General features: G+C 45.7%; 2 protein-coding genes across 2 annotated transcripts in view; both read left to right on the top strand.

The window, feature by feature from the left end:
- The first annotated feature begins 17,679 nt into the window (after positions 1-17,679).
- On the top strand, positions 17,680-19,361 carry TNFRSF17 (TNF receptor superfamily member 17). The gene is made up of 3 exons (XM_090024480.1): positions 17,680-17,800; positions 18,090-18,221; positions 18,845-19,361. The coding sequence occupies exons 1-3, from the start codon at positions 17,683-17,685 to the stop codon at positions 19,108-19,110; spliced, it is 516 nt and encodes a 171-aa protein (XP_089880606.1). The 5' UTR covers positions 17,680-17,682; the 3' UTR covers positions 19,111-19,361.
- Positions 19,362-22,351: 2,990 nt separating this feature from the next.
- Positions 22,352-25,416, top strand: part of SNX29 (sorting nexin 29) — a 453,573-nt gene continuing 450,508 nt past the window's right edge. Inside the window, exon 1 of the mRNA XM_090023172.1 lies at positions 22,352-22,506. Within this exon, the coding sequence (XP_089879298.1) occupies positions 22,500-22,506 (7 nt within the window). The 5' untranslated portion in view covers positions 22,352-22,499. The remainder of the gene's footprint in view (positions 22,507-25,416) is intronic.

The following is a 25,416-nucleotide window of genomic DNA, read 5'->3' as shown; positions in this document are numbered from 1 at the left end:
GAGAGAGAGACAGAAACCTGGGAGCTTGGGGCTGGAAACACACAGATATAGATATATATATATATATATATATATATATATACACACACACACATATATATATATATATGTATTCTCCCTGCCCCTGGGAATCTATATATATACTAGAAAATTTCCTGTCATGAATGATGGGGGTGAGGGTGCGGGCAGGGACAAAGCACCACCACCCAGCACCCCACGGTGCTGCTGCTTTGCCTCCAGCCTCATGCAACACCCCCTGCCCCCTACCCCTGCATCTTGCCCTGTGTACCTCCCCACCCCCACATCCAGCTCTGCGCCCCCCTCACGTCTGGCCCCATGTGCCACCCCACCCTCCATGTCCAGCCCTGTGGCCCCCCACCCCCTGCGTCCTGCTCTGTGTGCCCCGCCACTCCCAGTGTGACCCTGTGCACCCCCCCAGCCCCCTGCCACTCCACCCCGCAGTGCCAGTGGTTCCCAGGAATGGGGGGAAAGGGAAATTCCATGCTGCGGCAGCCGTTGACACCTAGCAGCATGCAACATGCCCGCCCCCACCTTCCCTCCTCTCTCCTCCCTCCCTCCCTGCCACCTCCCCCTCTCTGCCAGCTGTTGGGGCTGGGCAGTGGCGGTGGTGGCAGCAGCAGAATGGTGGGGGGGGGGAGTGCTGCCACCAGAAAACCCCCCTCGCCCTTCCCACTCCACTCCCTCCCTCCCTCCCTTCCTTCTATCTTCCCCACTGCCTCCCCGCCCCTGCCGACTGTTATTGATGGGGGCATGGCAGCTCCCTTGCTCCCTCTGTCTGTAATGCTCCAGGCCCTTGCAGCTAATTGGCATGTGCCCTCTTGGTGGTGCATGCACAGTTGGGCTGAAGTGTTATGGATAGACAGACAGACAAAGGTTTTTATTATATTAGTATATATATACACACACCTGTGTGTGTGTGTGTGTGTGTGTGTGTGTGCGCGCCACAGATTAGAATTTGGATGAGATCAAGGACATAAATCAGAGGTGCTTCTCTGAATATGCCTGCCTTAAATCTTTACATGACCAAATGTGTTCTGATTGACCTAAGTGTTTTGCTTAAAAGCATTTGCCATCAGGCTGAGAAAGCTGCTGTTTCTCTCTCTTCCTGATAAAATTGTAATCTATTACTGAATTCAAAACAGTATTATGTATAGTGTCTACTTGGGATTTCCAATTACCATGTAAAAGCAGAGGATCATCATCTTCCACCAAAACCCCTTTATCACTGCCAACAACCTGCAGCATTTTTCTTTTTTCTATAGAAAGCTAGATAGTTTACTGAATTAACACCTGTTTAGTGAAATCATTCTGATGAAAACAATTAAAGACAGTAATGCTTAGAGTAACTGTATATGCTCCTTTAGTCTCAAAAACAAAGCCACAATACATAACTAAGTAATGAAAAGTGTAAGAAAACCAGCAGAAACAAAGAAAAACACATTCACACGTGTTGTTTCCCCCTTTCCTGTGTGAACCACGAACAAAAGTGTGAAGCTGTGGTTAAAAATGGTTGTGGGTGATATCTTTTTTCATTTGACCAGCTGCATGGTTGGTGTAGGCATACTTTTGGGCATTATCATACCTCCCCTGAAGATCTCTCTGGTCTCTCTACAGTTGCTCCAATAAAATGTATTAACCACAAACCTTCTTGCCTCTTGCATATTTCCTGGGCCGTTACAGCTATATCATTACTTCAACACAACCAAAACTGTAGTTAAGGAATTGTGCCCATTCATCTGTTAGGCTGAATTTTGTGTGGTCATCTTGGCCTGCATTTGCCACGTGTATGAAAAGGAGTTCAACAGATGTGAATAAAAATTAAGATTTTTCTTATTTGAATAACAAATACCAGGGGCACAACCCCCTGCTGCTGCTGTGTGGACAAGGGATGCTTCGCCAGGGCAGCGCAGGGCTTGCAGCGGCGAGGAGCTTCCCTGTGCAGCCCTGCCATGCTGCCAGCCTGCCATGCTGAGTCATACCCGTTGTGCTGTGGAGACCCCAGGGGAGGGCAGCAGGGTGGGGAGCTTGAGCCCACAGAAGGCTGCGCCTACCCCTTGCACAGATCTGGGGGGCAAAGGTGCCCCTTGCCCCCTGGGAATCTGTGCAGCAGCAGGGAGCCAGCTCCACCTCTTGCCCTTCTGAATGAGTTGCCTGTGGCCCCATTCCACTCCCCACTGGGGATCCTAAATTCCAGCCCTGAACCCCAAGCTCCCCCCCAGCTGGGCACAGGCCCCAGCCCCAGCCCAACTCACTCCCTTCCTCCCTATGGGAGGAACCCCAAGCTGCCCCCCAGCTGGGCACAGGCCCCAGCCCCAGCCCTGCCCAACTCACTCCCTATCTCCCCCCAGATTTACCTGTGCGACCTGCAATCCAGGCTGCCTGGCAGTCATATGCATATACATGCACATGGTGCCCCCTGCCCGACCTCCCTCCTCCTGCTTCTCCCAGCCCCTGCAGGCTGGAACTCTGCCAGCCTGCAGAAAGCTCTTTGCAAAAGTGCAAAATCTGTGGGTTTCTCTGTTAAAATGAAAAATCCATGGTTTCCTTGGGTAAAAGGGAAAATCCACATTTTTCTCCATTTCTCCACTGGAAAAGGAAAACTGGAATCCCTGCCGATTACTCATTTACTGGTACCAGAAGTGCTGATTCAAGTAAAGTAAAAAACAGTACAAAAAAGGAAACTACAAGAAAGACAAAAACAGGAAAAGATAAAAGACACTATTTTTCTGTCATCTGGTTAAAATTAAGAGCACCTCTGGTAAAGTCAGAGATATTATAGAACTGTTGTCAGTGAATAAAAATTAGGCCTAAAGAGTCTGTGCTAAAAATAAGTAATATTGCTTCTTTAAATGTGGAGGCCACTTGTTCTTCCTGAATATCTGCCTCCTCCAAATCTTGGATGAGAGCATTACCTTAGTTTCCTCTGTCTGTGAAGATGAGTGGGTGGGATCTACAAAGATAACATTGAAAATAAGCTGGCAGGAGATACTGATGAAATGAGTAACTGTAAAACACTCAAGAGGGGATGATATCTGTCAGTGCCAACACAGGTTTCCCGTACTGTGGTATTATATGGGTTAGCCTTAATTTTAGATTATTATAGAGCCTTTCTCCATTCCCCCCCTCCCAGCCCTCCCTCATTTTGTTCTTTTTGTTGCTTATTTAGGCTGTGATTCTGAAAGTATTCCCCATTCAAGACAGCATTTAAGAAGAAGCTTAATTCAGTTAAGATTAATTCACATAATCCCTACTACTAAAAAAATCATTGTCCTGCCCAATTCACAAACCAAGGTCCCAGTTCTGGAAAGCAGTTATGTACATTCTTCAATCCAATGGTATTCATAACAGAATGTAAATACATGTACTTTACTCCTATTATATTCTTCTGAATCAGAACTCCCCATTTATTTATGGTACTACTTTATGTTTGCCTGTGTTTTTTGCCTCTATTATGAAGAGAACACCAACCAACTTTCTCACCTGATGCCACTAACCGGGCACCTACTAATATTAACTAGTCATATTTGCCTACTTTGAAGTTTTTGGAGACTCATTGTGTTAATTAACATAGGTCATTAGAAAGTCCTCAGCAGAGGTTGGATTGTCTAGTGCTCCAGCACAGGGCTTGATCAGCCCAGCAATTTTCTGCCTATTTTTTTAATTACAGTTTTTATGTCCCTTAGTCTTCATGATTATAAATCAAACCTTCAAACTCTCAATCTGAGCAGAACCTCTTGCTGACAGAGAAACAATGGTTGTAAGGTGACTTTCCTCATTCATTTCACCTGCTTAGTATTGGTGAGTCATATTGATAAGACGTTAACTATCAGTGTTGGTAACTCTTTCACTATTGCTAAACATTTGGCAGAAACTCTAAACTGTTCTGAGACTAGGTAAAGGTTACTATTAATATGTAATTCTAATTAAATCCTAGACAATAGCAGGCCAAAATCAGTCTTGATCTCAAGCCACTGAAGTACATTACAGGAATGAAGCCAGGAATAAATTATGCATCAGAGTTGTAGAATTTTTGCCAAACAGGCCAGATTGGTAATAGCTAATAGTGGTCTCTAGGTTAGGGTTACCATATTTCCAGTTTCAACAAAAACACCTGTCAGGAAGGGAGGGGAGTAATATGACTGGGGCAGGGGGGGCAGTAATATGCCCATGCCCATGCCTTGGCCCTGCCCCGCACTCCCCAGCCACAGCACTTCCCCAGTCCTGCTGCTGCCCCTCACTCCCAACCCACAGTACCCTGCCCCCCAGACCATGCTGGTGCCCCTCACTCCCAATCTGCAGCCCACCCCATCCCTGCTGATAGCCTTCACTCCCGACCTGCAGGCCCCGGCACTGCTTCTGCCCCACACTCCTGACCCACAGCCCCCCGCACCTCCTGGTTCCCCTCACTCCCAAGCCACAGCCCACCCCCCATCTCTGCTGGTGCACTTCACTGCTGACTGCAACTCCCTGCTCCCCACAGCCCTATAGTGTCTCCTGGCTGCCCCACCCCTGCAAGCAAGGGTACCGGCCCTGGTGTCACCAGCCCAGCCACACAGCACCTCGCTGCCCCCAAAGGACCCCTCCACCCCCTGCCCCTGCTAGAGGGACAGGCACCTCCCCCACCCTGCTGCAACCCCAGCACCTGGACAGCTTCCCCCAGGGCCAGCAGGCACTCGTCCCCCTCACACGTTCCTGCCACACACACGCACAGGCCCCCCCAGACAGTCCCCAAGTCCTGGCCCTCCAACCCCTTCCCCTCATAAATTACCTGCATGCAGCTGCCGGGGCTGTTCCCACCACCCTGCCTGGCTGCATGCACGCACAGATGCACGTGACACCCCTGCTTCCAATTTCCCTCACCCTACTCCCCCCAGCCCCAAGCAGCTCCTTTCTAGAGCAAGCTGGGAAGTGCTGGAAAAAACTTCAAGGCTGAGCAGAGCAAACTCCTGGACATTTATTGGTATTTTTAAAAACCCACCTAGATGAAGATGGGAGGACCCAAAAACATGGGTGTCTGGTGCATCTCACTCAATGTAAAAGCAGCCACTTCCGGAAGCGGCGCAGCCACTTTTGCTGGTGGCCCCACAGGGGGCCAGTGGTGCTCTTGCCTGCCCCCCCACACCCACCAGCTAAACAGGGAGTGCAGCCAGACAGGGGGTGCAGTGGCGCTCCCCGGTGGGTGCATGTGCACCCCCGTGCATCCCCTACATGTCACCACTGCCCAAAAAGAGGACATGTCTGGGAAAACCTGGACATATGGTAACAGTATTCTAGGTGAAAGCTTCCTTACTGTCTTAGCAAGGTTCCTGAGCTTTCTAATGCCTTTCATCAGTAGGTTTTCACCTTTTCATATATGATTGATTATGGATGGATCCTTACAAGATAAATAGTCCTAAGAGAAGGCCTAAGGCAGTGTACCTGGTCTGTGAAACCAAATGTAGAAATGATACTCTGCAGTGCTCCCTGCTAATGGTCCAGGATAAAGAGATTGTTTTTATTAAAATACGCTGCCAAAGGTAATTTGTGAATGTTATGTGATGAATTTCATAGAAAAATAACATGAATTTTGTTTCTCATTAGTTTGTACATAGTCATATATCCTCAAATGATGATTCTTTGAGGTGATAATGTTTATACCTTTATTCTGAAATTAAAAGATAGTGAAGTTAAATGATGCAAAGGGATCAAATTGACTGCATATAAGCTCAGGATTGTAATAACTTATTTAATGTCACACTGACATCAGATGGGCACTTTTAGATATTGCTAGTTTATTATTTCTTTTTTATTTAATATAAAATTTACTTGAATCTGGAGGAAAGTCAAACCAATTCATATTTAACACTCCAGTGTACAGCTAGAAGAAAAATACTGTTTTAAAAAAACTAATGATAAAAATCATAAAATAAGTAATGGTACAAGGAAACTTGCTACTGCCTATGTCTTTCTTTCTGTACATGTGTGCTCCTTTTTACATTGTGTCATTGTTTCATGCCTGGAACATTCAGCATCTCAACAGGAATTTCACCTGTGGTATGAATGCAAACTATCCAATGAAGATCCACTCTGCAGCTGACAGATCAGAGCAGATAACTTGACTTTTATTTTGCCATCTTTTCTGACTCAGAAAGGACCAATATTGAGAGTCAATGGTATTTTGCTGAACTCTTGCTTGTTACAAAGGGATTCTGTCATCATTATGTAGTGTAAAGCCCCAACAAAATATGGGCTGTGGCTCACGTATCATGATGTCCTGCACAGAGGAGGCCAGCTAAACATCTGAACTTTCAGCTTTCCATGGATTTTTCTGTCAATTCCTTTATCGCCACCGCTCTCCCCATTCCCTCCCACCCCCACCCCTACACACTTTCAGGTTTCTTTCTCCAAAATCCTAGGCACAGTGTCCACTCCTATATCAAAATGATTCTTGATCTCTCACCTCTTCCACCAACACTATATCTCTACTCGACAGAATGATGCTACAGATATGCCGTGATCTATAGACTCTTGAGTTTTCCATCTAAAATTTTCCCTTTCCGTGTCCTTTGTCCTGGGAGACCATAGTTTAGCAATGATTAGGAAAAAAAGGCTTAATCAGTTTAAACAATCATTTCCTTACATACATAAAACTTAGAAGCTGTTGTCATCTAGTGTCATTTCTGTGATCTGTTGTTAAGCAATGAGAGATGAAAAGTGGCAATAATAAAATTTAAAAATAAAAAAGGCAGATTATCTCAATACTATTTTATCAGTTGAAGTTTAACATGAAAAATTATTCCTATAGGAATATAGAAATTATCCTATTTCTAATATTAAAGCCTACTTTAACCTATAAACTTTAGTTAAAGAATGCCATATTTACCCAAAACCAAGATGACCCTGAATTTAAGATTACCCTCTTAATAATTAAATCCTAAACATGGAAAATGTATAAATTTGTTGCAGCCAGAGCTGCAGCTGCTGCCTGCCTCCCCGCCACCTCATTCTGTACTCAATTTCAAGATGAAAGTCTCTCCCCCACATTATATGGGGGAAATAACCTTGTCTTAGAATTGAGTAACTACAATAGATCAGGAGAGTAATACTATTACCTTTAACTTTGAACTGAAATGGTTCTATTTGCATTATAAATATGCTCATACATATTATGAAAAATGACTTCTTAGTCACAGCATGTAACTGATTTAAGTATTCCTAAAAGTGTTGTAATCAAAAAATCAAATGTTTAAGATGCTTTAGCATATTCCAATACAAATTGAAAAAGTTACATGTAGCTCATCCATAATTTTACAGCAGGACATAGATTTTGAGGAAGGTAGGCTAGGAATCATAGCCTAATTAGTAACTACTTTCAGAAATTTAAAAGAATCCTACATGTGAAATAAATATCATTTTAATTTACATCTCCCACAAAAACATCAGGAATTGAATAAAAGTGACAATCAGTGAATATACAAGAGAAATTAATTTAGGTTAGAGTCCAGTTTCTGCCCTTCTCACTTATACAGAGCTTCTGTTCATATAATGGGAGTTTGTCTTAGTAAATACCGGAGTAAGCAGCTTAAAGTTAGATCCTCTGAAACTAAGATTCTCTTTGTAGTATAATTAGAGCAAGTCAGGAGACAGAGGGACATAGCCATTAAGTGCCTCGGTAGGACCGATGTGTAGCCTTGTCAGTACTGTAGAGGAAATCTTTGGGTATCTAACCTGTTTCTCAGGCATGGTTAGAATCCAGTTGCTTTTTACCTTTTAACTATGTTTTAACTAGATCTTATTGCAAATGTTCCACTAAAATGATTTTTTGTACCAAAAATGCCAGTTCACCAAAACTAAACACGCAAGTGTTTTGGTTTTGATAAGCATCTGGTGGAACTCGGAGTTCCCCATGAGAACCCCATCTAGGTCCCTGTAGCTTGGCTGCCAGACTGCTCAACAGACAGAGCTTCCAGGGTCCATAGCTGGAAGGTAACCTTATCATAATGCCTGCTTTGGAGATGGAGTGTCCAGGGCTTTGGAGCTCCCGTCGGGGAGAGCTGGACACCTGGAAGCCCAAGAACTCTGTTGAAAGCTCTCAGAAGTTCTAAGGTAGCTGTTCTGGGGCAGGAAGCTGGGAGCCCAGGCTTGTGGGTTCCCTGCTGCATAGCCAGGGTCATAGCTGTTCTAGAAACAATGTCTCGATTCAAGGCTCTCAGGTCTTGTAGGTGAAACACGCCATGGCTAGGGTCTCCCTGGGCTGCTGCTGCTAACAGAGCCTGTTCAGAGAATAAAGCCAAGGAGCTGTATGAGGAGCCCCACAGAGTCAGAGCAGCAAGCTGCTTAATTTTATTACAGAGGGGGAAAATCCCTGCTAAAAAACAGCAGCGTAGAAACACTCATTTACATTTTCCCTGAAATAACGGGTTTGTAGCTCCCTTTAAACATTCAAATCAAATTGCTACAGGACCACAGAGTCATGTTCTGGGGTGCCCCAAGAAGAATTTCTAGCTTTATCCCATCTCAAATTCCAGTTCCTTATTCAGGTCCATATACTTAGCGCAGTGGCAAGGGTGGAGTAAATTGGCAGCCTGGCACAGCCAAACTACGCTTTGGGTCAGGCAAGTCTCTGGTCACAGATGTACAGGACAGTCCCGGGGTGGCCCAAGAAGGGTTTCTGGGTATAATCCCAGTCCAAAATCCAGTTCCTTATTCAGTTCCATGTACTTAGCACAGCGGCTGGGATGCTGTGCTTAGTAAAATTCCTACTGTGTTCAGTAAAATAATGCTTTGTTACTTTTCTATTTATTTAAAAATAATATAGACAAAGGATATATAGTCTTTCTCTCCAGTTCCTTCTCCAAATAGATGCCATCAGCAAAACCCCAAATGGCTTAACCATTTGCACTGGAAAGCGGAAACAGTAACTCCACAGTGAAAACCCTGAGCGCTTAATCCTGCACATAGTGCACAATAATAATACTGAAATGTGCAATTTAAAGAAAATTGAGTCAAGAGCATAAAATAAAGCAATACAGAGCTTCCCAGCATTATCCACTGTGTATAGGTTTAGCTGTGCAGCATGTTGCAGCTGGAGCCTAAGTTGTGGTGAAACTGGCTTTACCATAGAAATCAAATGGATTCTGGAAATGCATTATGATATGCAGCAGATGCATATGGCAAGTGAAGCGTAAGTGTTCTGGAGCAGATTTCTTTCCAGCCCCTATGCTTTTCTATTAGAATATTTAGCTAACCTTCTTTATGTGAGCTCTGTGATAGGAAGAACTGATCTACTGGTAGTCTTGATGGCTTGGGAGACTTTAAGATGTGTTTACCATGTTTTGTTGGCGTGTATTGTTTCATATTAGAATGTTTTGTTATTTTGATCCAAGGTGATAGGGAAGGGAGAATGTCTCTTGGTTCCTATCAGATTAAAATGTTAATTGTGAATTGTATCAACCTACATTTTAGATAGGACTTTGAATTAAAATAAAAAATGCATAAAAGAGTATTTTAAAAACATTTGAAAACAGTGTTCTTGGCCCATGCATTTTTCATTTAAGACTGTACTATTAAAACAAAGGAGTTATCATATATAGCTGGGGTAGGCAATTAGTTTGGCTGGCGGGTCACTTGACAAGTTTTGGTGAGCTGTTGAGCGCTGGACAGGTAGCCCTGCCCCTTGATGGGTGCCCACCTCCTGGCTGCCATCTTGGGACTGGAAATCTCACCTGTAACCCCTGATCTTTGCCCCAGAAGTACTACTTTTGGGAGGGAGGGTGCTGCCATCTTGAAACTGGAAAAAATCATATACTAAAAATGATACATCTGCTGTCATTTATTTTAATTTTATTTTAAAAATATTTTTGTCCTCATTTATGTGTGTTTGCATAGTGTATCTAGAGATGATTGCACGATAGCTCAAAATACAGTGTTACTCTTGTATATTGTATGTGGAGGTAAGGGGGTGTCTGTGGGGGGTGGTTGGGGAGTGGGTGTGTGGCTGTGGTGGGGGATGTGTGTGTGCAGTGTGCTATGGTGGGTAGAGGCTGTGGGGGAGGGCAGGGGGTGGGTATGGAGGGGTGTGGGTGGGTAAGGGTGTATGTGGGGCTTTGGTGGATGGGTTGGGAGTGTGTGGGGGAGGGTGAGTTTGGAGGTATGGTGAGGGTGTGGGAGTGTGTGTGTGGGCTGTGGGAGGGGGTGGGGGTATGGTGGGGGTGGGGTGCATGTGTGTGTATGCATGTATGTGTGCATGGGGGGGTGGTCCTTGGATCTGCATGTGGAGGCAGCGAGTGGGGCCAGCTCTGCCGGCCGCGTAGCATTCAGCTCCCCACACTCCCACCCCAGACCCTGGCCACAGGTGGTGGCAGCTTGCAGGGCCAGCCCCACCCAGCCCCATAACACACAGCTCCCACCTGAGTCCCTGGCTACACATGGCAGAGTAAGGGGCCAGCCCCACTCAGACCAATAGCGCTTCTACTTGAGTCCCCGGCCACAGGTGGTGTTAGAGTATAGGGCCACCCATCCCCATAATGTGCAGCTCCTGCACCCACAGCCAAGTCCCCAGCTGCATGTGGTGGCAGGGTGTGGTGCCAGCTTGGGCAGCAGGGGGTGTAGCTCAACCCAGCCCCATGCATCCTGCTGTTCCCGACTGTGGAGCCTCTGACAGACTGAGATCGACTGTCAGAGGCTCCACGATTGACCAGTTGATTGAGATTAACTGGTTGGTGACCACTGCTCTTGAATCAAGAGTTCCTGCCCCCTTGTCAAGATTCTCTTCTCCATCATATCTAGGTTTTGTCACTAATGAAGAAAGATCTCTCCTTCCCCTTCCCCCACCCCCCACCTCTAGATTAGACATATAAGAGTTCCTATTGCTTAAGCTTCCCTGGCCTGCAGTCTTTGTATTCCCAAAGAGTAGGGACCTGGAGGTACTCATCCACCTGAGACTTAAAGGAATCCATCTGTGCCTCACCTGAGGTCCTGCTTTTCTATTGCTATGTGAATTTTACAAGTCCCAGCACAGCACCAACAGTTTTGTAGCCTGCTGCAAACCTTATAGGATACTAGGAAAGTAGGGCTAGAAGGGACTTCACAAGGTTAGCTAGTCAAGCCCTCTGCTCAAGGCAGGATCATCCCTGATTTAACTATCCCAGCCAAGTGTCTCTCTAACCTGCTTTTGAAAGTTTCTAAAGATGTAGATTCAATAGCTTCTCTTGGAAGCCTGTTCCAATGCTTCATCACCCTCATAGTCAACAAGTTTCACCTTATCTCCAACCTAAATTTCCCCTGCTGCATCTTGAGGCTGTTGCTCTTAGTCCTGTCCCCTACAGCCACAGAGAAAAGCCCATCTCCATTCCTCTATAATCACCCTTTAAGTATTTGCAGACTGTTATCAAATCCCTACTGAGTTGTTCCTTCTCCAAACTTAATAACTATAGTTCTTTCAGCCTTTATTCATAAGTCTTGTCTCTCAGGCCCCAAGCATTTTTGTTGCTCTGTGCTGGACTCTTTCCAATCTGTCCATATCCTTCTTGAAGTATGGGGACCAAAACTGGACCCAGTACTCTAGGTGAGGCCTCATTAGCGCTGAATAGAGCAGAAGAATCACTTCCTTTATTTGCAAGCGACACTTCTGTTAATACAACAAAGTTGCTGGGGCTATGAGTTATCCTTTGGCAAATGGTTGGCAAAGATAGAGCTAATGAGGAGAGTAATAAAATACTTTTTCTCTTGCCATGGGACTGGAATCCTAGGAGATCTCTGCTTTGCTGGATCACAGCAAAACTGATTCTCAGCCTTTTGAATTTGCTCTTTTATCAGCAAAGAATGAAACAGGTTGCAACTCAGTGATAGGGCTACATTCAGGTTCTAATTTGAGTTCAGTTTTTCTTCAGCAGAGAAGTTGGTGGGCCTGGTGGGCATGAAAGCTTCTGAGGTCAAGTTGGGTATGGAAAAGTAGCACAGTAAAAGTAGCACAGTAAAAGTGATGAGCCCAGCCAATCAGTGGTCTTAGTGTTGCAGAACAGGCAGTAACACAGCCCTCTGGTGTCTTCTTCCTTAGAAGTATAAGCCCTTGCACTTGGCCAGCTGACTAGGTGACAGAGTCATTGCTGGGGTATTGAAGCCTTTGTGGTTTAAAAAGGCAGTTTTCAGGCATAAAAGACCAGCTTGGAGGCTTTTACAGGGAAAAATGACTATGGTAACCCAGACCAAAAGCAGTTCCCTCAAAAATCCTGGTGACCGGCACACTTCCTGGTGGATACCCTTCTGCTCAGATGGTGCAAGCAGAGATGGTGGGACTACTGAAAGGGCTAGTCATCCTAAGACAGGGGACTCAGTGGGGTACTGGTATTTTTCAGGGCTGACCTATCTGAAATGGGAGAGGGAGAGTGTCTGCTTTATCAGTGTGTTTCTATGCTTATTTCTATGGTAGGTAAGATATAAGGTGGTCTTGTAGAGAAATCCATGGTATGGGCTTCCTCAGAAGAATTGGCAGAGGCAGTCTGGAAAGAATGGGCACTGAAGCAAATGTAAAGTCAGTACAGCTTGGAAAAGAAGAGGAAGTGGTAAACATGTTGTCCAAGTCTAATTTTGCTTTGTCTTGATAACTGGCCTTTTTCCAGATGAGAAAAATAGGGCTGCAGGTCAGGAGACCTCTGGGATTGTTATGAAAGCGACTGAGGGAAGGAGAAAGTAGATGCTGGGGAATGTCTTGTTTATGTGGTGGGAACTAGAATGAGGCTACCATAAAGGTTAGGGGGAACTATAGCAATTAATATCACTTTTTTACGCTGTTACTCTAGATATCACACAGACCAGTATGCCATGGGTGCTGCATACCATTGGGGATAGCCTAATAACTAACAACCTTGAGGACACTAATATTGGTGTTGATTTTTGTTTTTTTGTCTTTCATGAAGGAACTTGTCTATGCAGATAATTCGGCTACACTGGGCTATCAAAGGAGAATTAAGATCCTGCTGTAAAACTGGATGAAGACTACTGGTCATGGTTGACTTCTGTTTTGGCTGGATCCAGGATGTTGAATGAACCCCCTGGGCTGTTGCACTGTCTTGAATAGACTGTCCTGGTCATGGCAAAGGGAGTAGTAGACTTTGAAGAGAAGAGACAAAATGTGTTCTTGGAAGTTGTTTGGTTTCTTTGACTTTCTCTCAGTATATTTTTAGAGAGGGTTAGCTAAGTCAAGCAGAAGTCAGAACAGAGTGGCACCATTGAGTAACTGGTTTTGAGATGTATAAGCTTTTGTGGGTGACAACCTACTTCATCAGATGCCAGTGCTGCATCCTCCTATCCTTTGTATTAAAGTAATTTAATCATATAAAATTCATAGATTTCATAGATGTTAGGGTTAGAAGGGACCTTACGAGATCATTGGGTCCAAACCCTTGCCCAAAATTAGGGTTGGAAGGGACATCAGGGACATCAGATATTATTTAGTGCAACTCCCTGCTCAAAGCAGAACCACTCCCAACTATATCATCCCAGCCAAGCTTTTTCTACCCAGGTCTTAACAACCTCAAAGGATGGAGATTCCACAATCTCTCTGTGTAATCTGTTCCCCTCCTACTGAGAGAATTTTTTCCCCTAATATCTAACCTAAACTGCCCCTGCTGCAACTTGAGACCATGGCTCCTTGTTCTGTCACTTGCCACCACTGAGAACAGTCTCAGTGCATCCTCTTTGTAACAAAACCCTGTAGGTAGTTGAGGCTTCCTATTAAGCGCACTCTTCAGTCTTCTCTTCTGCAGAATAAATAAGCCCAGCTCCCTCAACCTCTCCTTATAAATCATGTTCCCCCATCCCTTTAACCATTTTCTTTGCCATCTGCTGGACTCTCTCCAATTGTTTTCACATCTAAGGGGGTGGGTGGGGGGAACAACCTCAAGCGCAGGACTTTGCACTTGTCCTTATTGAACTTCATGACATTTCTTTTGGTCCTATTCTCCAATTTGTCTAAGTCACTTTGAATTCTAGCCTTACCCTTCAGCATATCTACTACTTCTCCTCTGCTTGATATCATCTGTGAACATGCTGAGGGTGCACTCAGCACCCCATCTTTCCGATTGTTGATGAAGATACTGAACAAAACTGGCCCTAGTGTAGGAAGAAACCTTTTTTTTTTGCCTGCCCCCCTCCAATGTGAAGCCCCTCTATATGGCAAAATCCCTTTTGCAGTATTTGCCCCCTTTTGGGGATGCTTTCTCTTTCCTATCTTTTCTTCCTTCCTCCCTCTTCTTATTTTATGATATTATTATTTTTATAGAATATAAGGTGTACTTGTAATAAAAATATAGTTTGTAGATGCTTTTATGGGTATAAAATAGTATTCTACATCAGTGTGCCACCCTCACCCCCTGCCATTGTATTTGGTCTATTTGTTGTATGTGCCATGGCATTTCACCCTTTGATGTTTTATATTGTATGCTTTTTAAATTTGTAACAAATGTACTTTTAAGTTTAAAAGTAAGTTGTACCATGTAACAATGTTAGCAAGGATGGGAATCCAACCACTGCTTCTCTGTATTGACTGGGTCCCTGAATGAATCTTTATTGACAGTAGCTAGCCAGGATAAGAAGTTAATGAGCAGCAATTAACACCTAGGAAACCAGAGTCTAACAAGAGGAAAGGATCAATACAGAGCCAGGAACTCCCTGAAATTTCACTGTTAAAGGTACAGAAACCCCCGTTTGAACTAATCAATGCCGAAGACCAACACTTGGGACTGAATACCGCCCCCCACCCCGGGTAAACCGCCTTCCACAGCCCTATTAATCACTGCAGTGAATTAATCAAACTTCATCAACGGACTCCCAAGGCTGTACGTACCTGTGGACTTGACCCCTGGGGCTGACAGCTACCATCCAGCAACCACCAAGGGGGACATCCCACGAGGTCAACAACCCCTGGATTGAGTAAGCCTGAAAATTGGGGAGTCACCAAAGTCTTCCAGAGAGGGATAAAAGGCAGCGAAGAATGACCCCCAATGGCGCCCTCTTTGACCAGACCAGCCCCCTGCCTGCCCAACCAGAAGGACCAGCTGACGACCCCCTTCTGAAGCAGCATCACACTGAAAGAAGCTTCAGCTGGTCACTGATGGTGGACCTCCACACTTGGGGATAGGTGTATCTTGACACCGGTTCATAGCTAGCTACTGTGAGTGTGTGTGTGTGTACGTGAATGTGTGTGTATTTGAGGGGATCAGCTCCAAGGTTTATGATCTGACTTTTGCATCCAGCTAATAAACTAGAATTTTATGATGATCCTGTAGAGTTGGTCCTTTGTAGCCAACACTAGGATCAACCTCTGCGGCACTCACTTGATACTGGCTGCCAACTCGACATTGAGCCATTGACTACTACCCTCTGAGCCCAAAGATCCAGCAAGTTTTCTAACCACCTTACTGTCCATTCATCCTGCTGGAGCTCCCCAGCTGTGCTGGAGCCCCTCACTCCCCACCCATAGCCCCCCACCCCCCAGCCCTGCGGGGTGTGTGTGTGGGGGGGCAGGTGCCAGGGTTAGGGGACCAGGGACCAGGAGGCAGCAGCTGCCGCAGCTGAGTGGAGTATGGAGCTTGGCTCCCCCTCTCCCATGGGGAACATGATCATAGCAGAGCCCACTGGGGGGTGGGCGGGCTGTGGGCTCCCTGCCCTGCTGCCTTCCCCCCCAGCACCTATGCAGGACTCAGTGCAGAACAGCAGAGCAGGGCAGAGAGAGGCTGGACAGGGAAGTTCATTGCTGCTGCTGGGAGCTCCACACCACTGTAGCCAGGCATCTCTGTCCACCCAGCAATGAAGGAAACAATGCCATGCTGCTACTCCCATTGCTGCTGGGTGGGCAGGGAGTGCTTTGCCATCATGGTGCAAGGCTTGTGGAGGTGGCATCAAGCCTCCACATTCCACTCTGCCCTGCCCTACCAGGTCCCACCTGTTGGGCTGAAAAGGCCCTGGCATGAGGGCAGCAGAGTGAGGAGTGCAAGCCCAGAGTAGACAGCCTGCCCCCAGCTTCTGCACAAATCTAGGGGGCACATACCCCCAGTGTTCCCCCAGGAATGTGTGCAGTGGCAGGGAGCCAGCTGCCCATGGCCCTGTCCCACTCCTCACCTAGGCCCTGCAGCCATGCATTTTGCCCCGTCCCAGAAAAGCAGCAGCCCCAGCCCAACCCAACTTCCTCCTTCCTTCATTATAGAGGCCTCAATTCCCCCCTGCACCACAAGACTTACCTGCGGGGAGCTGCTCTCCAGGCTGCTTGGCCATGTACATATGTATGTATACACATGCATGTGATGCCCCCTGCTGTACACCCTTCTCCTGCTCTCACCAGCCCTTTATAGTCTAGAACTCTGCCAGTTTGCAAGAGGAAACCCACCATTCCCCACATTTTTCTTCTTTAAAGGACAAATTCTGGGTTTTTCTCCTTAAAATGAGAAAAACTGGGTTTACCATGTTTTTCCATGGCAAATGAAAAACTGGATCTCTGCATAGCGTGCTAGTTGCACTCGTCAGCCCTAGCTCACATTTATTTAATGGAGTAGTAGGATCTTGTCCTTAATCCCAACCATTGCACCTCCTGCCATTCCAGATGTGCATGGTAGGACGTGCAATTTTGGGATCGGATTGCAATGGCACTATTATTATTTGCCAGTGCAAGGGGACAGTGCCGAATAAAAGCTAGCTTTGAGACTCCCATGCAGTCCCAGCCCTGGAACTGAAAACTGTAGGTCCCAGCCCCAAGACCGAGTTGCAGCTGGGGCTGGTTCAAGACTCTGGGGCAGCCCCAGGGTTGGGACAATCAGTTGATTGTGGGTCCCAGCCCTGAAGCCAGTTTCAGACTCCTGTGTGGTCCTGGTGCTGGGTTTGAGAATCAGCTGAGTCTTGAGCCAGCTCTGGTTACCCTGCCTATGCTACATATAGATATGTATGTTATATACTTTTGTGGCTGGTTTCCTGTTTTGTCGTGCCATTAATTTGTTGAACATATGGCAGGGTTACTATTTACGGTGTGATTAACAGGTTAATTGTGTCTTATTGTAACATCTGCCGGAGGCCATAGTGATGGAACCCAAGTATACTGACTCTTGTTCTGTCCCCTAGGCACAATACCTCTTACTGTCTTTTGTTCATCAACAATACTGTGTGTTTGGTTGTGGGAATGGAACGGAAAGAGGAAAAGGAAAACAAATGCCCCATTGAGAAGCTTGCAGATTACAGTGAGACATAACTGCTATAGATCCATCAAATTGAAGAAAGACTACAAATCCCCAAGGACAGCGGTTATCTCTGATTGAAAGTGCCTATTTGGGAATCCTCAGGTCTTTTTCTACACTTTGTAGTGGTTAGCACCTGCTTGAGAAATGTCCTCTATAAATAATAAGTTTCTGTTTCAGACAATATTTACATTCAAAATTACCCTCACACAGCTGGACATTCTTTCTAGAAACTCAAATCTGCAGTTGCTATTCAAATAAAGGAGCCAGGGTATTCTTGGGGAGGACCTTGTGATGAAAATCCTTGTTATTTAATGTGATCTTTCAAAGAGGAGTTTTGAAAAATAGTTAGCTGCTGTCACTAGCAATTCTTACTACGACTCATGCATAGTGACACGTGAGGAAGTCCTTCTTACTTTTCTTGTCCTTACTTTTTGACCATTTCTGTTTATTGATCCTGATGGCTCAACATTGCTTCCAAAATGAATATTTTGATAGCTTGCTGCAGTCCTGTAAGCCTTGTCACCTGCGATGCTCCAGTAAGCCACCTTTTTCATGTCAGAATTATTGTAATAAGAGTAAGTAATATTTCTGCAATATTTTGTTGTGCATTTTTAGATTGCTTGTTGCATTGATCTGAAATATGAAAATATGATCTGACCAAGTGAAGACATATACAAAGTATCTTGTATATGAACTGGACTACATTAGCACAAGTAAATGTTTCAAACTGCTGAGCCATCACTCAGCAAATTACTCTTGACAGATGGGAAAGGCTTCATATATTAGGTCATGTACTTATTCTTTATTGCTTCTATTTTTAATTTATATAATATCTACTTTATTTTGAAGGTGCTGCAGACCCAGTGAAATTATCACATGGAATTATTTGGATCTGTTTAGGCATAGGAATACTTTTAACATTCGCAGTGTTTGTATTAATGGTCCTATTTAAAAGGAGGTACTCAAACCCATCAAAGGAAGAATTGAAAAGTACAGGTATGAAATATTATTAAGACTATTAAGAATTTGAACTATGTTCTTCAAATATATAGATTTTGGGTGTGGCATACATTGCCAGAATCAGATATCTTTACTAAAATTGAATAGTGCTCAATTCCACAAACAGTCCCATTGAAGCCAAAGGGACTAATTGTGGAGTAAAGTGCTTCCAAGCAGGAGTCAAGATATCAGACTATTTCCAGTAAAAATCTGTAACCCTCAGCTCTTTCGTTACACACATGCTTGGTTTTGCACTCCAGAACGTATTTTCAACTGTCTTATTACTATGTTGGTAGACCACCTCTATGATTTTCTTTATCAAGTGCTTAATCTTCTCATTGATTTTTACCTGGCTCAAGAATAAAAACTAAAGATTAGCCTCCCACCTTGTAAAGGGTTAATTGATTTGCTTTAAATCTGTAATGCATCAGAGTCATGCATATGGTGACTTTTGCCCTTGGTAGTAAAGGATTCAGTAAGTTTTTGCACTTTTTGTACTCATTAATATTTACAGCAAAGCTTCTTCTACTAATATACATTAATTAGGTTAGTAAATACACACATTTGAATTCTTACTGACTATATGGCACATACTGAAATACCCCACCATACTTTTACAGAATCTTCCGTGAAGCTAAATATTATACTCCAGACTGACACTGAGAGCTGTGTGAATGCAGATGGAATTGGGGAGACACTCCAAAGTGAATCATCACTCATGTATTCAGTACAGGAATGCACTTGTGTGGACTATAACTTGGTGAAACCCCAAACTGGCTTTGATACCTCTTTCCCATTACCAGCCACAGAGGAAGGAGCTACTGTTTTAGTTACTACAAAGACTTCTGATTGTTGCAGCTATCTTCCAGGTGTTGTACAACTGTGATAGGGAGAGAAGTGTTTTTACTGCATACAGTGAATCAGTTCATAGTATAATATAGAGATAATATAGTTATACTCATAAATCTTATTTACTAGCAGTTACTGGGGAAGATTAGTATATCAGGTTTCCTTGTAGCTCTTGTATTTCACTTTCATTGCTTTTGTTATATTGTTTCTAATTTTAGCTTATTTTTGTATGTATATTTTTACATCATTGCTTGAAGCCAGAGTATTTACTAGAATGTATAAGCTATAACAATCTCTGTGTGGGTTGAATGTTTTTGCACTAGCATTTAAAGACTATATTTACTTAGTCAAAGAGTGGATGCACACAACTGATATCAATAAACAAGTTTATATATATTTTATGTAAAAAATCTTGTATCAAACTGTTGTCTGTAGTATGAAAACAAGTGTACAAAAGCGAGCATATAAGTTATATGGCATAGACTCTTAGGACAAGAATTGCTTCAGATGTAGGTTTTAAGATTTTGGGCACAGCACAAGGGGGAATGCTTGAAATTGGAAATGTTTTTATGATACATACATTTAGAGAATATGCAGTAAGAACTACTTAAACCACACTAGAGATGGATATGATGCCACAGAGCCTTGAATTGCCAAACATTTTCCGATGGTTGAGGATGGTTTCATTTATAGACCCAGTCTTGTTGAAGTATAAGGATGCAAAAAGTTATTTGTACCACAAGGTATTTAACAAGTATTGTCAACTAGGTAGTAGTATAACAGTTTTTAAATTTTGGCACCAAAAGATATGAATCTTCATCCATGTTTAAATACCTAAGTATCCTGATTTTCATAGATGATGAGCACTTCAGCTCGTACTGAAGTCAGTAAAAGCTATGGGTGTACAACCACCACCCTCTCTGTGTTACAAGGCCATTTCCAACCAAGCATCTCATGATGAATAAGCAATTATGAATGAATTAAACTTCATGACACAAAAAATAATTCATATTTAAAATATGTGAAAACCGAAACACAGAATTAAAGATTTTAAATAACTTGACAAATATAATAGAGCATGTCTAACATATACGCCACATATTTGGGTGTTTCATTGTGGAGTCAGCTGCCTGACTTTAGCTACACTAATCTGAAGACTTTGGCCTAAGTTTATATAGCAGTTAAAGCACTATTATTCGTATGACTGGTACTAACCTAAGAGCCCTAGTCATGACCCAAGACTCCACTGTGATGGTCCATGTCCCCAAATACCTTCTATAAATGTTTATGTGACTACAGCTGTATTGATTTTCAGTCTTGCATTGGACCTTGCCAGGATACACGTTCTTGCATCCAGGTATGGCTGTAACCCTCAGCTGAGTTCATTAACATGAAGAACATTGCTTTTGATTATTTTGTCAACTAGCTTTCCCAGCCCTCGGAGACATCAGTACACTGTTCCTATTTCATGACACACAAGTTTAGATTTTTATTTTCATTTTGTGCCCAAATTCTGTTCATTTTGCCCTAACAGGTAGGGTTTCTTCTCTTTCTTTTCTTGAAGGTGCAGATCTTTGATTTGAAACAACTCTTACACAAAGAACCAGTGAAGGGAAGGTTGTTTCTTGCCGCATATGCCCAGGCGGAGGTCAGTTGCCAGCATTCATGACTGATGTTTCTAGGACAGCAGTTCCCATTCTTTGCTGACCCAAGGCACCTGGCCACAACTTGTGTGAGTCAAGAGCATAGGCGATGTGTAGGGGAAACATGGGGGGGCATGTGCCCCCCCTTGAGATTGGCTGCTGCTGAAGCTGCTGCTGACTTCTGTGGGCAGTTGCTGCTTGCTACCTGCCTTCCTTCCCCTCACTGCCAACACTGCCTCTGATATCCGCGGGTGATCTGTGCTTGCTGCTTGCTGCCGCCAACACTGATGCTGGAGTCTGCAGGTGGTCCGCGCTTGCTGACACCAACACTGGCACTTGCGGCCAGTCATCGCTTGCTGTTCCCTGCCGCTGACACTGATGTCTGCAGGTGGTCCTTGCATGCTGCTGATGACACCAATGCCTGGTCCCCGTTCACTGACACCAGCATCTGCAGGCAGTCATAGTATCATAGTGCTTAGGGTCGGAAGGGAATAAACAGACCATCAGGTCTGACCCCTGCCCCAGGCAGAAACGGGTACTGGGGTCCTATCACCCCAGCCAAGTATCTGTCCAGCCTCCTCTTGAAGACTCCCAATGTAGGAGAGAGCACCACCTTGGAAGCCCATTTGAGAGCCTGCCAGCCCTAACTGTAAAGTAATGTCTCCTGATGTCCAGCCTGAACTTTTTCTCTAACAATTTGTGGCCATTATCCCTAGTAACCCCAGGTGCTGCCTGTGGGAACAGAGCCTCCCACAGTTCCCACTGGTCCCCTCTGGTGAGTTTGTAAAAGGATACCAGATCACCTCTCAGCCTTCTCTTTTGGAGGCTGAATAGGTTCAGGCCCTTTAGCCTCTTCATAGGGCCCGCCCTGCTGCCCCTTGACTATGTGAGTGGCTCTCCTCTGGACCCTCTCCATGCTGTCCACATCTCTCTTGAAGTGCGGCGCCCAGAACTGGACGCAGTACTCCAGCTGCGGTCTGACCAATGCTGCATAGAAAGGAAGTATCACCTCCCTGGACGTGCTTGTGATGCATCTGTAGAGGCATGACAAGGTGCCGTTAGCCTTACTGACCGCCTCCTCGCATTGGCAGCCCATATTCATGCTGGAGTCAACAGTGACTCCAAGATCCCTTTCTGCCTCTGCGCTAACAAGGGTGTTCCCCGGCCTGTAGGTGTGTTGCTGGTTCCTTCTCCCTAGATGCAGCCCCTTGCACTTGTCTGCATTGCATTCCATCCTATTCTCATCTGCCCACCTGTCCTCGCTTGCTGCCACCGACACTGACGTCTGCAGCTGGTCCCCGCTCTGGTGCCCCCCATCTCGGGAGGCACCAGTTGTTCATGGCCGGGGGCACCTGTGCCTCGGGCAGGGTTGCCAACTCTGAATCTATTTCGGGAGGTTTCATCACACGACGTCATGACATGAATGACTTTACATCGGGAAGGCAAACGCACAAAACTATTACATTTGAAAACCCCCACTGGACTCCTGTAGACATCGGATTCAACACTGAATGTTTATTTTAACAACTGCCCTAGCACTGCTCTCAGCATCTGGAGATGGTACAGCTCCTTCCCGGGGGCTGCAGGAAGGCCGGCATTGGCAACCCCACCTCAGGCAGCAGCGACACCCGGATCCTCTCCCCGAGGGCGGGCGGCAGACCCGGCGCGGCGGGGCGCGGTGTTTACCTTCCGGGGCGGCCGGGCCTCACTTCCGGGGCGGTGTCGGGGCGCCGCTGCCTGCAGCCGCCGCGGCGGGACTCGGGCGGCCCGTCCCGGCGGCGCCATGAGCGGTGAGTGCCCGCGGCGCCGCCTGTCCCCGCGGGCCCGGGGAGGCCGCACTGCCGGGCTGCCCCCGCGCCGCCACCACGCGCGCTCAAGCCCCGCCCGAGCTCCGGCCCCGGCGCCTAGTTGCAGCGGGAGCCCGGCGGCACCGGCTTGGCCTCGGCTTCCGACGCGCCCCTGGCACTGGCCTCTGAGCCCCAGCACTGCTGGGAGCGGGAGCGGCTCTTTTCGGCCGTGAAATGCCGACGGGAGTGGGTCACGCTCGTCCCGCGGAGCAAAACCATCCCCCGTCCCTGGGGGCTGCCGGCAGCAGAGTAGGGCAGGGGTGGGTGGGGGAGACCCAGGTCCCTGGTCCTACTTCAGCGCTTGAAGCTGTTGAGAGGTGCTGTGGGAGGGTGATCTAAAAGCTCGGGGTTAACTGAGCCCCCAATGCCTGATGTTTGTGCCCGAAAGCTTGCAAAGAACTGTTCCCCCAACCTTTTAGCTGATCCCATAAAAGAGATGAAACCTACGCCAAGAGCCTCTCCCGCCCGTGTCCTTAGATCAGTGAGGCTGCAACCAGCAGCCCTGCGACAGGTTTAGCTGAGGCAGCCGATGAACCCGGGGCCCATTCATGAAAGGCAAAGGTTGCGAAAGAGAAACTGGTCAGTAAGGTAAAGTGAAAACATGTTAGTTGCATTTTCTCTGCTTTGTTTATGTGGCCTTTGTCCTTAGGAAAAAACAGCACCTTGAGTTTCCTCCTGAAAGGAGAGGAGACTGATTTGTTAGTGTTAGTCTTGTGTGGGATACAGGTAATGCTGAAGCCTGTTGTTGGACCATAAAAACCATTAAGCTTGAAGTTTTTGCCACTGAATACAAAGTTAGTCTTTGGTCCATGAAGGTCTAAATCTTTTTCAGGTAAAATTTCAGCCCTATGATCATCCCAGGTGGGGTCTGGGATATGCATAAAGTTGCATGAACCAGGATGATGGCTCAAGTGTTTGACTGTCCTTATAGTTACCCTTTTTGCCATGGTCTGCTTGAGGTTTCCATCAGTTTTAACTAGAGAGCAGCACTGCTCTCTCTCCTGAATAGTCGGGTTTATGGATATGTGAAATCTTGGCTTCATAGAACAGAGTAGGAAGAAAGAGAAATCTTTATCATTCATGCTGGTTTCAGGTGGAATAGGAGGTTAAATTTGAGGTTGTAAGTATTAACTAAGTCCCATCTGATCTATACACCAGCGTCAGCAGTTAGTCAAAAAAAAATCTTAAAATTTAGCCTTAACCATTTCTACATCATGAACAGAAATGTTTTATATTGTTAAAACCATGGGTATTTGTAAATTTTACTTTGAGTCTTAAAGATCTCCCTTTCTAACGGAGGCACAGTTTTCTGGATTTTTTTTTGTTCAGTTTGGTAAATATGGTAACCTTGATGAATTGTAATTACCAGAGTTTATATGCCAATCTGCATACAAACTGGAATTCTTATTGTATGGCAGATTTGTTTTATTAATGTGGAATTGGAGGTATCTTTTGTTTGAGGGGGGAAGACTTCAGTGAAAATGGTACAAGCTGTGGGGTGTAATATAATTTTAGATACAGATAGAGGTTAGCAAAGAGGGCTTAGAAGCATATCAGAATCTAATTTAACCACACAAAAACTTATAATTGAAACCTGCACAGTTTTTATCTAACCTCATATTGAAAAGTACACGGAAGTAGATAATTTTAAGTGATTGCATAATTTAGGGAGATATTTAACTTGCCACTTACTTCTTGGATACCTTCCTGATTTAGATAACCAGGAAACAGAAATTTAATGATTTAATTTAATCTTTATTTGATTTTGCTGTGATTGCCTCTGAACAAGAGGAGTATGGCATGTCAAAAAAAACTCTTTCAGAGTTGCACACAAGAGGTTTTCATGGTACTCCTTAAGCCAGTGCTATTGAACACTGAATTCAAATGCAGATTTTTGAAAGCAGACCTTTAAAACCTATTTCTATTCTATTTCTAAGACTATTCTTATACACACTGTAGTGTAACAGATACATTTGCCCATTCCTGCCCTATCATTGGGGCTTGAGGGTGACTTAATGATTTTTGGTGTGTTGAGGGTCACGTGTGTACATGTGCACGCTCCCCAGCCTCAGCCTGCCTTTCTACCCAGACCTGGCATCTACCAGCTACATCCACAGCTGGGGAGGCACAGGATAGAGCCTGGCTGCAGGCCTCGGCATTGTCCCATCCTGCCCTACCATCAAGCTCCTGGTGCATGCTCGCATGGGCATCCCCCTCCCCCTACAGCTCCCAGGAGCCCTAATGGCAGGCAGAAGGGGCTGTTTCTGTCCAGCATCCCCTGCAGTGCCTGGGAGATGCAGTCTGGTCCCCAAACTCGACACTCCCTGCCAGCAGAGCCTGGGGCCTCAGTGCAGCTTGCTTGTGGGGCAGACCTCATTTCCCAGCCACTGCAGGGTATGCTGAGCAGAAGCAGACCCCTTTTGTCTGCCATCAGGGCTCCTGGGGGAAGGGGTTGCACGTACAGGCATGTGCCAGCAGCCTTGCCTGTCTGCCTGGTGCCACATGGCAGGCCTTAGGTGAACTGTGCTTGGGTCCCCACCTCTGCTGTCAGGAGACACGGGTGGCAGCTCTGGCCTTTGCTGGCACTGTGCAGTTCTGGGCAGGTGGGTGGGGCTACTTCTGCCCCATGTCCTCTGCAGTGCTTGGGCAGTAGGGTCTGGCCCTGCAGGTCCTGGGTAGATTGGATTCTATCTTCTAGGCCACTGCACAGTGCTGGGCAAGCAGGGCTGTTTCTGCTCATTGTCTCTGGCAGTATCACCAGAGGTTGGAGCCGCTTCTGCCATCCAGACTGCCCACCAGCAGAGGCCAGGGCCTGAGCATGTCTTGCCCAGGGCCTGCTGCGCAGTGTCACTG

Source organism: Crocodylus siamensis, chromosome 12 (genome assembly GCF_052110815.1).
Source record: "Crocodylus siamensis isolate JL-2025a chromosome 12, ASM5211081v1, whole genome shotgun sequence".
Classification (NCBI taxonomy): domain Eukaryota; kingdom Metazoa; phylum Chordata; order Crocodylia; family Crocodylidae; genus Crocodylus; species Crocodylus siamensis.
This window is presented reverse-complemented; position numbering and strand designations above follow the sequence as displayed.